A 16,221-nucleotide genomic window follows, 5' to 3' on the forward strand; every position below is an offset into this window, starting at 1 on the left:
TATATTTTCAAATAAAAAACCATTTAAAAAAATAACCTTAACCATAGTGCTAAAACACATCTTAATCCAACTTTGTCATAGCATTTTTACCCGCAACAGCTGTATCGACCATGTATTGAAAAATAATGAAAAGCAAAGAGCTAAACTTTCAATTATAACTTGTCAATTTTCAATATCTACTCGAAACTCCTTCAGAAAAGGATTGATCACTGTTGCAAGACAAGATTGCAGTGTATGACTATGAATAAACTCATAAATCTGAAGAACAAAAATGTAGATGCAAAATTACTAGTAGCAATAGGTATCAGAAACAATCAGCAACAAGAATGAAGGGAAGACAACTATAATAGCACTCTTGTCAGAGTCACCGAGCACAAGTTGAAATATAGCAGACCAAATAAATCGAACACAAAAAAAGGACCTTCGTAAAACAAAAGAGCACAATCAGTAGTTTTAACAGGTCTATCAGTTGGTGTTGACAAAGTAAATCCACCTGATGCTAGTAAGCTCTGTTGCCAAACTTTTAGCTTCACTCATTGCCTTGCTCTCTGAATAAACCTGAATAGGACCTGTCCAAAACTTCAAATTTCAAAGACTCAAAATACAAAAAATCACAACTAAATATCACAAATTCCGAACCATGTGTCTGTGTGTGTCACTACAAAAAAATGGATTAATTAGTAACGGACTACTCCGTTGCAAATAACACTAAAATCCGTTGCTAAATTGTTTTAGCAACGGAATCAGCAACGACAAAAATCAGATGCAGATTTGTCGTTGCTGATTTTTTAGCAACGGATTTATCCGTTGCTGATTTGGCAGCAAGGGATTATCCGTTGCTAAGAGTGAGCAACGGATTATCCGTTGCAAAACTAGCAACGGATTATCTGTTGCTCAGTTTAGCAACGGATAAATTCGTTGCTAATTTTGTGAATCAGCAATGGAGAATCCGTTGCTAATTCACAATCAGCAACAGAGAATCTGATTCTCTGTTGGTGATTATATTATTTTTTATTAAATTAATTATTATTTATTTATTAAAATGAATTTTAATTTATTTATTTAATTATTTATGGATATTTTAAAAGTTGTGGAATATATGCAACCAACATAATTTAATATTAAAAATAATTGTGTCATTAATAAAAAAAATAGAATAAAAATAATATATTTTTCTTGCTATAGAATCGTCTTCTGGATCAATAATTGCCGAAAGAACAAAAACCGGTGGCAATCCAGCCAACATCACCAAATCTACAGAAGCCTCTGTATGGCCAGCTCTTCTTAAAACCCCACCGTTGCGATACTTGAGTGGAAACACATGGCCTGGCCTTCTAAAATCTTCAGGCTTGGTCTCAGGAGAAGAAAGAGCAAGAACAGTCTTAGCCCTGTCTGATGCTGATACTCCAGTACATGTTCCAGATTTTGCATCCTGAAAAGCAGGGGGGAAATGACAATTAATCAAACATGTTTAACAGATTTTAATGACTTAATAGGATTACAAAGAACTTTTCTTTAGTAGGATTATATACACAGGAGTGAAATGGATATCTATTAAGATCTAAGAATTAAAACATACCACAGTGATTGTGAACGTGGGGGCAGATGAATCTTCGTTCTCTGTCTCTGGCGACATCAGAGGAAGCTTAAGTCTTTCAAGATCCTCCTCTTTCATGCCTACCGAAACAATTCCTGATCCATTCTTAATCAGAAATGACACCTGCTGAGGACTTGCAAGAGATGCTGCCATGATAAGGTTTCCTTCAATATCCCCATTTTCATCGTCTACAACAATTACAAACTGAAAGATTTGCAGTCATGGTTAACATTTAACCCATGATTATTTATGGTTAGATTATAATGGAAATTTTATTGCGGTCATAATTCTAGTCTTTTTTCTGCATTATTTCTCGAGCACACACGGCAGGTATAATTATTATTGCTGACTTCAAAGTAGAAAAACTAAAGGAGATTGATCATCGAAGTTCTACAGAAGTAAGCAGAAAATAGTCCGCAAATATAGAATGACGGAGAGAAGATTTACCTTTCCCTCACGTAAAGTATGGAGTGCCTGCTCAATTGAAGAGTACCCTTCGGTTGGGCAGTCAGGATCGCCCTCTGCATCACTGACAAAGAAATCAATGGTTTCAAGAGTAATTTTAGCTTCAAGTGTCACAAATGGTGCAGAAGCAGACTCATCAAAAGCTCCCAACAGGGACCCATTTTCACTTCCCTTCAAAAAACTCTCATCAGACACACTTCCAACCCCAGTAGCCCAACATGTGGGACTCATTTGAACAGGTCTGCTCCTGTTCTTATACCACGAGAAGTCTCTAAAAGTCTCCGAAAGCTGCAACAGAACCATCATTAAATGGAAATTATGTTAATGACAGCGTGCTAATAATTAGCTAAATATACTTCTATTAGCTAGTTAGCTAGCTAGAACAGACCTTGAACTCGTGATCATGTAGGGAAACAAGAGGTCAATGTATAAGCTGGCACAATCCATGGAACTGGAGATGCTTCAAAAACAAAAGCCCTCTTCTGGTTCTGAAATGATCGACAATCTTCCTCCACTGCGTACTTGATATGTATTCTACTAGTATGGAAAACAAAGAAAAGCCCACCTCTTGTTCTGGATGTGTATAATAATTGTGTCATTAATAAAAAATAGAATAAAAATAATCAAATCACAACAAGAAAAAAAGAAAAAAAGAAACACTTGGACTGCTACAGAAGAAGAAAATGCATCACAGGTTAACCAGTTGCTAGACTCTCTACATTTTAACAGCATCCATACGCTGCTGTAACACTTCAAAATTATAGAAGTAGAGCATTACAATGTAAAAAGTTGAAGCAACAGGGTATAATATTCAGAGCCAATTTGAGAGGGGCAAAGAAGGAATTATTTAGCCAACAAACTTGCAAGATTCATGAACTGAGTGCAAAAGCTACTTTGACTGGAAAAGTTCAGGAAAATAAAACATTAGGCTGTGACCCGAGAGAAAATGGGAGCAAAGGTGATAAAAGCCTTGCTTTGTTTAAAGACAATTATTATATGCCTGAGGAGATGAGAAAATGTGGAGATAGAGCATTGGATCTTACAAAACAGTAGTTTGAAGAGAAAAAAACATCCCATTTACACAATGATATGAACGTATCTCATGGGGGAAAACAACTATCTACTGGCAAAAAGAAACCAAAGGGAAGCAAAAATTATTATAGCTCAACTGCTGGGACATCAAAAAATTTATGAACCGTAACCCTAAAAATTGAATTGGGGGTTTTGATAAATTATCAATTACACATGCATAATTAGGTTCTAGATCATGGTAAAAACATTTCTAAACCCCTATATTATCGAATTAATAGCCTAAAACCATTATTCAAAGCATTGAAAAAAAAAAGTTACCTGTGTTCTTGAGTTACAGGTGACCGAGATTGTTCTACAGGACAGAAAAAAACCTGAGATTGGGAAAGTTAGGTGAAAAATTGTTAGTGCAAGTTAAATTGCAACAAACAAAAACAAAAACCCTTAATTACTTACCTGAACTATTGAAGAAAACCGTGAAACACCGAACCCGTTTACAAGGAGAAACCTAAAATCAGCATGTTCGATGGTGATATTAATGATGGGTCTGGTTCGATTTGTTCAGATGAAGAAAAAAAATTAGCACCGCTGAAGACGCGAAGAAGATGAAATGTTTGGGATAAAGGAAAAACAAATCGATGAAGAGAGGGTGATTTTTCTACAATTATGGATCTGTGTTGTTAGGGACGAAGGAGACTGGAAAAGTGGAAGATCATTAATTTGCATCTGTTGGTTTTGTTCATTTGGTCTCTGTTTGGTCTCTGTTACATATTCGGTGTGGGGGGAGAGTGCAGGTGAGATTTACCAAAGCCAGCGATAAATAAATGGCTCAGATTTCATCCTTGTAAATGTAATCAACGATGCTCGTAATTTCGGTTCTATATTATAATTTCAATAATTATTCTTTTAATTAGCAACGGAAAATCCGTTGCTAAATTCAAGGTGAATTTAGCAACGGATTTTCCGTTACTAAAATCCGTTGCTGATATTAAAAAATTAATATATATGTAATCCGTTGCAAATCTGTTGCTGAATTTAGCAATGAAATTATCCGTTGCTAAATTCAGATGCTAATTGGCCCTTTTTCTAGTAGTGTGTAAAAAACGATGAAAGTAGTGAATTGAGTGTTAAATTATTACCTGAAACTCGAGATCTGGAAGGAGAGGAAATAGGAAATCACTCTGTTTCGAAGCTTAAGTTGGTGGTGGAGCTGCACAGAAAATGGGAGAGAAGAAAACAAAGATAATCTTGATGAGTACTTAGCATTTGATTATTCTCCTAAAACTGCAAAATAAATGATCCCACAAAAACAAGAACCTAAAAACACTTTCCGGACCAGACAATTATTGTTCATGATTTTATGCTATACATTTTTTATAAGAAGAACATAAGTTGTAAGAGTAGTAAAGGTAGAAAAGGCAACTTACGAATGAATTGAGGTGCAAAACAAAATTGGGATGTCCATGAGAGAAAGAGATAAGCAAATGTCAAGAAGCATAGAAGAAGGAGATAACCCTTTCGGTGGGAGAAAAAAGACGTTGCTGGGCTAGTCTTGCAGGATTTTGAATCACCATTTTCATGATCAATATCATCACCTGAATCCTCAGCAGAAGAACTGCTGGAATAAAGAGAATAGTAATCATCTTCCTGGTCGCTCAAATCCCCATCAGAAATGCTGAATAGATGTGGATTCTCATCAAATAGAATATAGACCCCACAGCTTTTCACCTTGCAATGCTTTTCAATCTCACGCAACTCCATCTCTGAGGTGTTCCGATCGAAAGATTTCGCTTTTGCTTTCGGGTAGAATTCGAATGTAATTTCTTTGTCAGAGTATTTACTGAAAGAATCTTCTTTCCAGTTCTCGTGCCACAATAACACGTGATCCGTGTCATGCATCTTTGAATCCTTGAAGTTATATATCTCACACTCTGTCCTGAAAATGATATCATCTTGTTCACAATTATTCCTTTTGGCATGGCATTGCCATTTAATGTTCATGGCTTTATCTTCCTGAAGCAAATCATTTAATGGAAATGTATGGTGAACAATCAGGCAGAAAGCAATTGCCTTGAGCTTATGACAGTCTGAGGGCAACTGAATGGCAGCTGAAGATCCCCAACTTCGATTAAAGAACCAATGTGGAATTTCACTTCCTGGTGAAAGAATCTGAAACATGTCTCCAATATTTCCAGACTGCAAGACAGAAAGTATATTATTAGAATAAGTAAATATAATCGACTATGTGTGTGTGAGAGAGGGAATGTAGAGAGACCTGAATTTTCAATTGCGTGTCTTCCATGATTGCATTCTGATCAAATCTGAAGCAATTTGCAAGATTCAAACGTATCGATTGGCTTAAAGTGCTGCTTGATATGGTTTCTAATGATTCACAATCCCTTGCTGATAAAATACACAAAGAAGATGGAAGCTCCGGTAGCTCTTTGATAGATGCTCCATCTAACTCGAGAAATATCAAGATTTCTGATGCCTAATTGATGATGGTAGCTTCTTAATTGCTGTTCTACCCAAGTAAAGTGTTTTCAAAGATTTCATAGGCCTCTTGATTTCTGGGAAGGTCTCAAGTTTTGAGCAACCAGATAAATAGAAATTTTCAAGAAATTTCAATTTACAGATGCTGCTTGGGAGTTTAGAGAGCCTTTTACAGTTGAACATATGTAACGACACCAGTTTCGTAAGAAACTCAATTGATGAAGGCACCTCTTCTATAGCAGTTCGATCCAAAAGCAACACTCTTATATTTTCTGAAATCACTGGAAACTTGGTAATATTTTTGCAACCAATCAGAGAAATTTGTCTCAACTTGATTGACAAGGGAACCTTTTCTACAGAAGTCCCACTTAAGTCTAAATATCCTATATCCGCATAAGTCTCTGGACAATTCCTGATATTTGAGCAACCTGTTATAAAAAGTTGCTCGAGACACTTTGAATCAATCCTTCTAGGAAGAGTAATTAGATTATGGCAGTCAGTAAGATCAAGGCGATTCAGTTTCTCCAGATGTTGAAAGGACGATGGAACCCTTTTTAAACTTTCACAACCACTATGTTAGGTCCCAATATTTACTGTGAATAATGCTTTCTCTTAGGGTGAGAAATAAACCGCAATTTGCATATATAATTCTTCTTCCCCCACTTAAACAGGACTTGGCTGCTTAAATAGCAAAGCCAATTAACTCCCCACGTTTACACGTCAACTAATAAAAAGAACACACGACTACAAAATACAAATAAATGATAATGGACAGAGACCATCCATACAACCACGTCTTCTAACTGCCCTCCTGCATGTTTTGTCTCTTTGCACGTTTGAATGCATGGGACATGCAACCCTCTGTCCACACGATTGCACGTTTGAGTGTAGTGCATGGAACATGCACACTTACAGATATTTGAGGTTTGGTTTGAGGCCACGAGCTGAACATCGTGGCCTATCATTACTCCCCCCACGAAGAGCATCCTTGCCCTCAAGGATGGATGGCGAAAACTTAGCGAGCAATTGTTCAGTTGGCTCCCAGGTGGCATCATCAGTTGAAAGATGTTTCCAGTGAACTAAGCTCTCCTCCACAAGGTGGCCCCCAATTTTGATCCAACGTGTATCCAAAATCAATTGAGGTTCTAAAATGACCACACCGTCATCAGCGACTGGTGGTAACTCGGTGTGGAGTGGAGTAGCGTGCTCTGTAGAGGAGTGGTAAGGTTTTAACAAGGAAACATGAAAAATTGGATGGATGCGGGAATGTGCTGGTAATTGTAACTTGTAAGCGACCGGCCCACATTTTTCCAAAACCAAGTAAGACCATAATAACGACTGGCTAGTTTTTGATGGACACGTTTGAAAACTGTTTGCTGGCGATAAGGATGTAATTTGAGTAAAACCAAACTGCCAACCTCAAATGAGACATCCCTGCGTTTACGATCTGCCATCTGCTTCATGCGATTAACTGAAACCTCTAAGTTGGTTTTGAGTTGTTTAAGCAAGGCATCGCGATGTAACAATTGTTGATCAACTGCATGTACAGGTGAGATGCCTTCAGTGTACAATGGAATGGCTGGTGGTAGGCAACCATACAATGCTTGAAACAGGGTCATGCCAGCAGAAATATGGTACGTAGTATTATACCAATATTCAGCCCATAGAAGATAACTGGTCCATTTGTGAGGCCATTGATGAACGAAACAACGCAGATACTGCTCCATACAGCGATTAACGACCTTCGTTTGGCCGTCAGTTTGTGGATGGTATGCAGAACTAAGTTTCAATTTGGTGCCCGACAACTTGAAGAATTCTTGCCAGAATTTACTAACAAAAATAGGATCGCGGTCACTGATAATGGAAATGGGCATGCCGTGAAGCTTGACAACCCCTTCTACAAACTTGTCAGCCACATTTTTAGCAGTAAAGGGATGAGTTAACGGAAGGAAATGAGCGGATTTACTGAACCTGTCAACAACCACCATAATTGCATCTTTCCCTTGGGATGCAGGTAGACCTTCAACAAAATCCAATGAAATATCATCCCACACCTGGCAAGGAACCGGTAAGGGTTGTAGAAGACCTGCTGGAGCCAGTGTTTCAGACTTGATCTTTTGGCAAATGTCACAGCTTTTAACATACTCCTCCACCGAACGATGCATCCCCGGCCAATAGAATTGTTGGCCCAATTTCTTGAAGGTGCGTAAGATGCCAGAATGCTCACCTGTTTTGGTATCATGCATTTCATGGATTAAACGAGTGCGTAAGGGAATATCAACAGGAACAACAACTTTCCCTTTATGGAAGAGCAGCCCATGACGCCACTTATAATGGCCTTCAGGTTGAGAATTGGCCAAACGACCCTTCGTCTAGATATAGTTATCAGTTGTAGCAGCCTGTTTGATATCTGCCCATAGACTGACCTGTGGAATAAACAAATGGTTAAGAACAGGGTTGCCGTGTCTCCTGGATAGTGCATCTGCTGCAGAATTTTCACGTCCTGGATGATATAATATTTCATAGTCATAGCCTAGCAGTTTGGCGACCCATTTCTGTTGTTCTGGTGTGACAATGTGTTGCTCCAATAGATACTTAAGACTGTGGTGGTCAGTTTGAATAAAGAATTTCTTGCCCAAAATGTATGGACGCCATAAACGGATAGCTTCAATGATAGCTAACATTTCTTTAGCGTATGTAGACCAAGTCTGTTTGGTGACACCAAGGGCCTTGCTCATAAAAGCCACTAGTTTACCCTGTTGCGACAACACAGCACCAATGCCTTCACCAGAAGCATCAGTCTCTATAGTAAATGAGTCGTTGAAATTGGGCATGGCGAGTGTAGGAGTTGTGGTCATGGCTTGCTTGAGTGCAATGAATGCAGACTCCGCATTATCATCCCACACATATTGCCCTTTTTTGAGGAGGTTGGTGAGGGGTCGAGCAAGAACACCATATTGACTGACAAACTTGCGATAATAACCTGTTAAACCCAAAAATCCACGCAAAGCAGTAATATTAGTAGGGCGTGGCCATGCCACCATTGCTTCTACCTTTCTGGCATCAACTTTCACGCCATGATTTGTGACTATGTGTCCCAAATATTCTAGCTCCTGTTGCCCAAAGGCACATTTACTCCTTTTGACAAAGAATTGGTGCTGCCGTAGTATTGACAATGTTTGCTGGACATGCTCTAAATGTTGTTCCCATGTATGACTATAAACCAATATATCATCAAAGAAAACTAAGATGAATTTTCTAAGATGTGGACGAAAGATGGAATTCATAATAGCTTGGAATGTAGATGGCGCATTGCATAAGCCGAAAGGCATAACCAAATACTCATAATGTCCATTATGTGTTCTGAATGCAGTTTTAGGTATATCAGTAGGACTTACGCGAACTTGATGGTACCCAGCCCTTAGATTAAACTTGGTAAAGTAGGCTGCACCAAAGAGTTCATCCAACATGTCTTCAACTGTAGGAATTGGGAATCTGTCCTTAATTGTTGCAGCATTCAGTGCACGATAGTCTGTGTAAAAACGCCAGTTGCCATCTTTCTTCTTGACCAGGATGACCGGCGATGAAAAGGGACTAGTGCTAGGTTGAACCAGTCCGGAGTTTAGCATTTCTTGGACTTGCTTTTCAATCTCCTCCTTTTGATAGTGAGCATATCGATATGGGCGTACATTCACCGGTTCAGCGCCTTCCTTCAAAGGAATACTGTGATCAATCTGTCTGGAAGGGGGTAAACTGCAAGGCTCCTTAAAGACATCAGAATATTCTTGCAATACTCCTTGCATGCTAGGTGAAATGCCATCATGTGTATCCTGCATAGTAATCTGTAAACAAAAGGCATATATGGCACCGCTGGAACAAACATCTTTTGAGATTTCTTTAAATGTAGCAGCTTGGATCTCATGACCATCTATCCCTTCCAACTGTCTGGCTTTATTTGCCCAAAAGAATTCCATGGTTAACTATTTCCAGTTGCAAACCACAGACCCGAGTAACTCCAACCATTGAATTCCCAGCACTAAATCTAGCCCTGTGAGTGGTAGAGAATATAGTGTTAAGGAAAAAATAGAGCCTTGTAGGTCAACCTGAACCGCGTTGAATTTTTCTTGACATTTGAGATTCTCCCCATTTGCTACCCTTACTGTGAATGCTTTAGTAGATACCACCGGTAGACACAACAAGTTTGCCATTCTTTCACTGATGAAGTTATGTGTAGACCCACTGTCAATTAATGTGAATATAGCATGAGTCCCAATTCTGGCAGTTACTCGTATGGTTTTGGGTGCAGTCCACCCTGTTAATGCATGTAACGTAATCTCAGGTTCAACAGATTCTTCAAGGTGCTCTGCAGCATAATGTTTGTTGTGGATGTCATCATCGATAGCTTCATCGTCCTCAGCATGACTTTCTAACATCAGTAGTTTTGCGCCTTGACATTTATGCCCTGCTGTGAAACGTTCATTACAATTGAAACACAACCCCTGCAGTCTTCTCCGTTGCATTTCATCCCAACTCAAACTCGTATTGGTGTCACTTGTGTTGTTGACGTTGATGTTGGAAGGGCTAGAGGTGTTCGTACCGATGGTGTTGGACGTATGAACTTCCTCTGTCTCATGAGCTGATCATCCTTCATTCGTGCAAAGCTGATAGCATCTTTCAATGTTTGTGGCTTAAACATACGAATGCCATCTGATATATCCGTCCTCAAACCACTCATAAAAGTTCCCACCAAAGCCTTTTGTGTCCAACCTCTGACCCGATTGCCTAATCGTTCAAATTCTCGCTGGTATTCATGCAAGGATCCAGTTTGTCTGATTCTTGAAAGAGCTTCATCAAAATTCTCACACTCTGATGGTCCAAAGCGAGCCCAAAGTTCATCTTCAAAATCCAACCAAGCAATAGCTCGTCCCTCATCTTGGAAATTCCTGCGAATCCACTGCCACCATTGATTTGCTTCCCCTTCCCGATGGTAGGATGCCAAGGATACTTTTTGTGTTTCAGCAGTATTCTGAAACTCAAAAAATTGGTTTACTCGATTAAACCATTTAGTTGGGTCGTCTCCTGAAAATCTAGGAAACTCAAGCTTTGCAGATTTTGAAGATACAATTTGTCGCCCTCCTTCATGGCCCTCATGATGTTGATTACCATGAGCTGCAGGTGCCTGGTTAGCAAGTAACACGTCAGAGAGACGATTGAGGGTTTCCTCCATTTGGCGATGTCTATCAGCCATATGGATCTCCATTCTGTGTAGTCCATCTTGGACTTCCCCGAGTGCAATTTCTAGTTGCTCAATACGTTCTTTGTTGGTTCCCATAACCTGGCTCTGATACCAATGTTAGGTCCCAATATTTACTGTGAATAATGCTTTCTCTTAGGGTGAGAAATAAACTGCAATTTGCATATATAATTCTTCTTCCCCCACTTAAACAGGACTTGGCTGCTTAAATAGCAAAGCCAATTAACTCCCCACGTTTACACGTCAACTAATAAAAAGAACACACGACTACAAAATACAAATAAATGATAATGGACAGAGACCATCCATACAGCCACATCTTCTAACTGCCCTCCTGCATGTATTGTCTCTTTGCACGTTTGAATGCATGAGACATGCAACCCTCTGTCCACACGATTGCACGTTTGAGTGTAGTGCATGGAACATGCACACTTACAGATATTTGAGGTTTGGTTTGAGGCCACGAGCTGAACGTCGTGGCCTATCACACTAAGATTTATATACTCTAAATTGATAGCTTTTGATAAATCTGGCAATTTAGTCAAACACCGAGAGGAACTGAGGTTGATTCCTTTCAAATTCAGAAGATTCAGTCGCAAAAAATTGAGAGGATTAGAATTTGGTACTCTATAATGTTGTGTGTGGTTCCGCACCATGTGATGGTGGGACCACCACATTAATTGGCAAGAGACTTGGTTGTCTCTTTAGTTTAAAAACACAACCAGTTCACTGTAGATGGCAGTAGATAAAACATAAGAGAGAAGAGAAAACCGAGAGAAAAAGAGAAGAAGAGGCAGCAGAGCATCCTGTGTTCTTCCTTCGATTCCGAGCTCGTTCACCGTTGGATCGGGCTGAAATTTTGATAGAAGCTTCTAGACACGTTGCTCTTCATTCTAGACGGTTGGATCGAAGATCGGTGGTGTGAAAGCTGGCTGTTTTGACAGAAAACGGGGCTGTCAGTATTGTGAGTTTTTCTCCAATAATTCTCTTATAATCTTGTTGTAATCCAAGAATAAGTTATTCTTGATGATGTATATGTTGAATCCTTATTTGAATATGAGGAAGAACAGTTGTGAACCCATTATTGTTGATAGTGGAAGTTTTTAGGTGGACTACGGTCCTGTGGTTTTTCCCGCATCGGGTTTTCCACGTAAAAATCTTGGTGTTGATTTGTGTGATTATTTGCATTATATTTGGTCATTGTTTGATTCTGTTTTTACTGCACAAAGAGGGAAATAATTGGGACTTGTGAATTGTATTTCGCTAAATTGGTGTCCGATTGTTCCTAGTTTTCCCAATAAAGTGGTATCAGAGCACTGGTTGTGTAGATTGAATTTCTTGTGCAGTTAAAATGGAGAAGGAAGATTCGGGCATGATAAAGCTCACTTCCTCAAATTATTTCCTATGGAAAACAATGATGGAGGATCACTTATATTGCAATGATTTGGCTTTGTCGATTGAATGTAAAGGAATAAAGCCTGATGAAATGGATGATGCAGAATGAAATGGGCTTAATAGAAAGGCTACCACTAATGTTAGAAAATGGGTATCTTCTAAGTCCATTAATCATATTTCTCAAGAACATGACTGCTATACAGTTTGGAAGATGTTGGAAGAAACCTTTGCCAAGGAGAGTGCACAAAACAAGGTTTTTGTAATTAGAGACCTTGTGAATTTGAAGTATAGAGATGGTGAAGATGCTTCGGGGCATATAAATGTATTCCAAGGGTTCTTGAATCAACTATCATTGATGAATATTGAGTTAGCCGATGAAATGCAAGCATTAATCCTATTGAGTTCATTGCCGGATAGTTGGGAGACTTTGGTGGTGTCACTTATCAATTCTACTCCGAATGGAAAGATCACTTTGAAAACAGTGAAGGATTGTATCCTCAACGAAGAGAAGAGGAGGAAAGGGACAAGCACTTCCGAGTCTCATGCACTTGTTACAGAAAGTCGAGGGAGAAGTCCAAGCAGGTTCTCTCACAGCAAGCAAGATAGAGAATCCAGCAATAGAAAAGGCAAATGGAAGCCAAGAGGAAGATCTCAGTCAAGGAAAGGTTTCAAGTGTTATTATTGTGACAAGCCTGGGCATATGCAAAAAGATTGCAGAAAGTACAAAAGAGATCAAAAGGGTAAAAATGAAGAGAATGGTACAGTTGCAGTTGTATTTGATGGTGATGTTGCCATTGTTTGTGATGATGGTTGTGTTAATCTTGCATGTCAAGATACCAACTGGATTGCAAATTCAGCAGCTTCTTACCATGTTACACCTCGACGTGATTTTTACACATCCTACATTGCTGGTGACTTTGGTCAAGTTAGGATGGGAAATCAAGGGATTGCTAGTGTTGTGGGCATTGAAGATATTTGGTTGGAAACCAATACTGGGTGCAAGTTGCTACTCAAAGATGTTAGGTATGTGCTTGATATGCGCCTACATTTGATCTCTACAGGTACTCTTGATGAAGAAGGCTATCACAACAACTTTGGAGATGCTAAATGGAAGCTCTCTAGAAATTCCTTAATTGTTGCTAAAAGGAAGAAGATGGGTCTCTACATGTCACAAGCCAAGGTGATCAAAGGGGAGGTGAATGCAATTGAAGATTGCTCTACTGATTTATGGCATAAACGGCTTGGACATTTGAGTGAGAAAGGCCTTGGCATTCTTGCCAAGAAGAACTACCTTCCATTAAAAGGTATGAACTTGAACACATGTACTCATTGTTTAGTTGGTAAACAACATAGAGTCGCATTTCAAAGATCACCTTCACATAAAAGATCACATGTTCTTGATTTAGTTCATACTGATGTTTGCTCTATGATTGATAAGTCTCTTGGAGGTGCATTGTACTTTGTTAGTTTTATTGATGATCACTCCAGGAAAATCTGGGCCACTTGTTTGAAATCCAAAGATCAGGTGCTTGATGTCCTTAAGGATTTCCATGCCAGAGTTGAAAGAGAAACTGGTAGAAAGCTGAAATGTATTCGAGCTGACAATGGTGGTGAATACAGAGGTCGTTTTGAGAAGTATTGCAGGGAACATGATATCAAGTTGGAGAAGACAATTCCTAAGACTCCACAGCATAATGGAGTGGTTGAGAGAATGAACAGAACCATTGTTGAAAGAATTAGATGTATGCTCTTTCATGCAAAGCTGCCTAAGTCCTTTTGGGGTAAGGCAATGAAGACTGCAGTTGCCATGATCAACCTTTCTCCGTCAGTTCCTCTTGATTTTGATGTTCCAAATAGAGTTTGGAAAGGAAAGGATGTCTCTTATGCACACTTAAGAGTGTTTGGATGCAGAGCATCCGTACATGTTCCAAGGGATGAAAGGTCTAAGCTTGACAGCAAGACAAAACAGTGTATTTTCTTGGGCTCTAAAGATGATGAGTTTGGCTATAGGTTATGAGATCCAAAGGAGAAGAAAATTGTGAGAAGCAGAGATGTTATCTTCTTTGAAGATCAAACCATTGAAGACTTTGAACATAAGGAGAAAACAGAGTCTACTACTTTTATTCCATCTAATTCAAATCCAACACCTACTCCACAGTTACCTTTGATGCCTGCTAATCATGGGGGAGATTTGCAAAATGATGATAATGGTGGTTTTCTTAATAAACCATTAGTTGGTGATGCTGAATCAACTAATGATGAAATTGATGTTATTCCTAAACAAGTTATGCAAGAAGCTCTAGATGAGCCACAATTGAGGAGGTCAACTAGACCTCGCCAACCTTCCACCAAATACTCTCCTCATGAGTATATGCTGGTTACTGATGGGGGAGAGCCAAAATGCTTTGATGAAGCTATGTCACATAAGACGAAAAGTGAGTGGTTGAAAGCAATACAAGAAGAGATGAAATCCTTGCATGAAAACCATACTTTTGAGTTAGTGAAGCTTCCTAAAGGTAAGAGAGCACTCAAGAACAAATGGGTGTTCAGGTTGAAAATTGATGAACATTGCTCGTAACCAAGGTACAAGGCAAGATTGGTTGTGAAAGGTTTTGGTCAGAAGAAGGGTATTGATTTTGAAGAAATCTTTTCACCAGTGGTCAAGATGTCTTCAATCCGAGTTGTGCTTGGCTTAGCTGCTAGTTTGAATCTTGAAGTTGAACAGCTTGATGTGAAAACTGCCTTTCTCCATGGTGATTTAGATGAAGAGATCTACATGGAGCAGCTTGAAGGGTTTGAAGCAAAAGGTAAAGAGCAGTTAGTCTGCAAGTTGAAAAAGAGCCTATATGGTTTAAAGCAAGCTTCAAGACAATGATACAAGAAGTTTGATTCTTTCATGGTGGATCATGGTTATGACAGGACCACTTCTGATCATTGTGTATTTATGAAAAGGTTTCCAGATGGAAACTTTATTATTCTCCTATTGTATGTGGATGATATGTTAATTGTTGGCCATGATGCTAAGAAGATTCAGATGTTAAAGGAAGAGTTAAGCAAGTCTTTTGCAATGAAAGACTTGGGACCGGCAAAATAGATTCTTGGCATAAAGATCACACGTGACAGGAAGAAGGAGAAACTTTGGCTATCTCAGGAGAGATATGTTCAAAAGGTACTTGAAAGATTCAACATGAGCAACTCGAAACCGGTTTGTTCTCCACTTGCAAGCCACTTTAAACTAAGTTCTAAGCAGTGTCCTTCAAGTGATGAAGAAAGAGATGAGATGAAAAAGGTTCCTTATGCATTCGCAGTTGGTAGCTTGATGTATGCCATGGTTTGCACAAGGCCGGATATAGCTCATGCAGTTGGTGTGGTTAGTCGTTTCCTCTCCAATCATGGTAAAGAACACTGGTCAGCAGTGAAATGGATACTCAGGTATCTCAAAGGTACTTCTAGTTTTAGCTTATGTTTTGGTAATAATAAACCTGTGTTGCATGGATACACAGATGCAAATATGGCTGGTGATGTTGATTCTAGAAAGTCCACATCAGGATACTTGATGAAGTTTGCAGGGGGAGCAGTCTCATGGCAATCACGATTGCAAAAATGTGTTGCATTATCCACTACATAAGCTGAATATATTGCTCTTACTGAAGGGGGCAAAGAGTTGTTGTGGATGAAGAAGTTCTTACATGAACTTAGCCTAGTTCAAGAGAACTTTGTGTTGCACTGTGATAGTCAAAGTGCAATCCATCTCAGTAAGCATCCTACTTTTCACTCTCGATCAAAGCACATTGAGGTTAGATATCAATGGATCGAGGTTCGCATCAGATGATATGCATGCAACCTTACTGATTTGAAATATAGGTCCCCCCCTCTTTGATGTCCATCGTCATAGGGTGTCTTTGTTTGCATTCCAAAGCTTTCTTTGTTCTTTCATGCATTGGCTCATTCATGTGCTATCCATCGCTCAGTTGTAAATGCAACGCCT

At 39.2% G+C, this 16,221-nt stretch overlaps 2 protein-coding genes across 3 annotated transcripts; both read right to left on the bottom strand.

The window, feature by feature from the left end:
* Positions 1-302: 302 nt before the first annotated feature.
* Positions 303-6,141, bottom strand: LOC140954912 (uncharacterized). Of its 2 annotated transcripts, none has more exons than XM_073406015.1 (4): positions 5,367-6,141; positions 4,519-5,287; positions 4,231-4,301; positions 303-579 (listed from the first exon to the last, which is right to left on the bottom strand). In XM_073406015.1, the coding sequence occupies exons 1-3, from the start codon at positions 5,391-5,393 to the stop codon at positions 4,285-4,287; spliced, it is 813 nt and encodes a 270-aa protein (XP_073262116.1). In that variant the 5' UTR covers positions 5,394-6,141; the 3' UTR covers positions 303-579; positions 4,231-4,284. The 2 variants fall into 2 exon arrangements, with proteins under 2 accessions (XP_073262116.1, XP_073262117.1); XM_073406016.1 differs by having other exon boundaries at positions 303-569; positions 5,367-6,140.
* LOC118060473 (monofunctional riboflavin biosynthesis protein RIBA 3, chloroplastic) lies at positions 1,082-3,840 on the bottom strand. Its single transcript, XM_035073692.1, has 6 exons — positions 3,548-3,840; positions 3,413-3,465; positions 2,451-2,635; positions 2,045-2,350; positions 1,580-1,801; positions 1,082-1,432 (listed from the first exon to the last, which is right to left on the bottom strand). Exons 4-6 carry the CDS (start codon positions 2,291-2,293, stop codon positions 1,082-1,084), a joined length of 822 nt encoding a protein of 273 aa, XP_034929583.1. The 5' UTR covers positions 2,294-2,350; positions 2,451-2,635; positions 3,413-3,465; positions 3,548-3,840.
* Positions 6,142-16,221: the final 10,080 nt, after the last annotated feature.

The sequence above is a fragment of the Populus alba genome, chromosome 17 (assembly GCF_005239225.2).
Source record: "Populus alba chromosome 17, ASM523922v2, whole genome shotgun sequence".
Taxonomy (NCBI): Eukaryota; Viridiplantae; Streptophyta; class Magnoliopsida; order Malpighiales; family Salicaceae; genus Populus; species Populus alba.

Bases quoted from the DNA above. Each gene is read 5' to 3' on its own strand.
- LOC118060473 (XM_035073692.1), bottom strand. From the start codon at position 2,293: ATGAGTCCCACATGTTGGGCTACTGGGGTTGGAAGTGTGTCTGATGAG. The intron at 1,802-2,044 runs GTAAATCTTCTC...CAAATCTTTCAG, and splicing joins ATACTTTACGTGAGGGAAAG to TTTGTAATTGTTGTAGACGA. The intron at 1,433-1,579 runs GTATGTTTTAAT...CCTGCTTTTCAG, and splicing joins CCACGTTCACAATCACTGTG to GATGCAAAATCTGGAACATG.
- LOC140954912 (XM_073406015.1), bottom strand. From the start codon at position 5,393: ATGGAAGACACGCAATTGAAAATTCAG. The intron at 5,288-5,366 runs GTCTCTCTACAT...TCTGTCTTGCAG, and splicing joins ACACGCAATTGAAAATTCAG to TCTGGAAATATTGGAGACAT.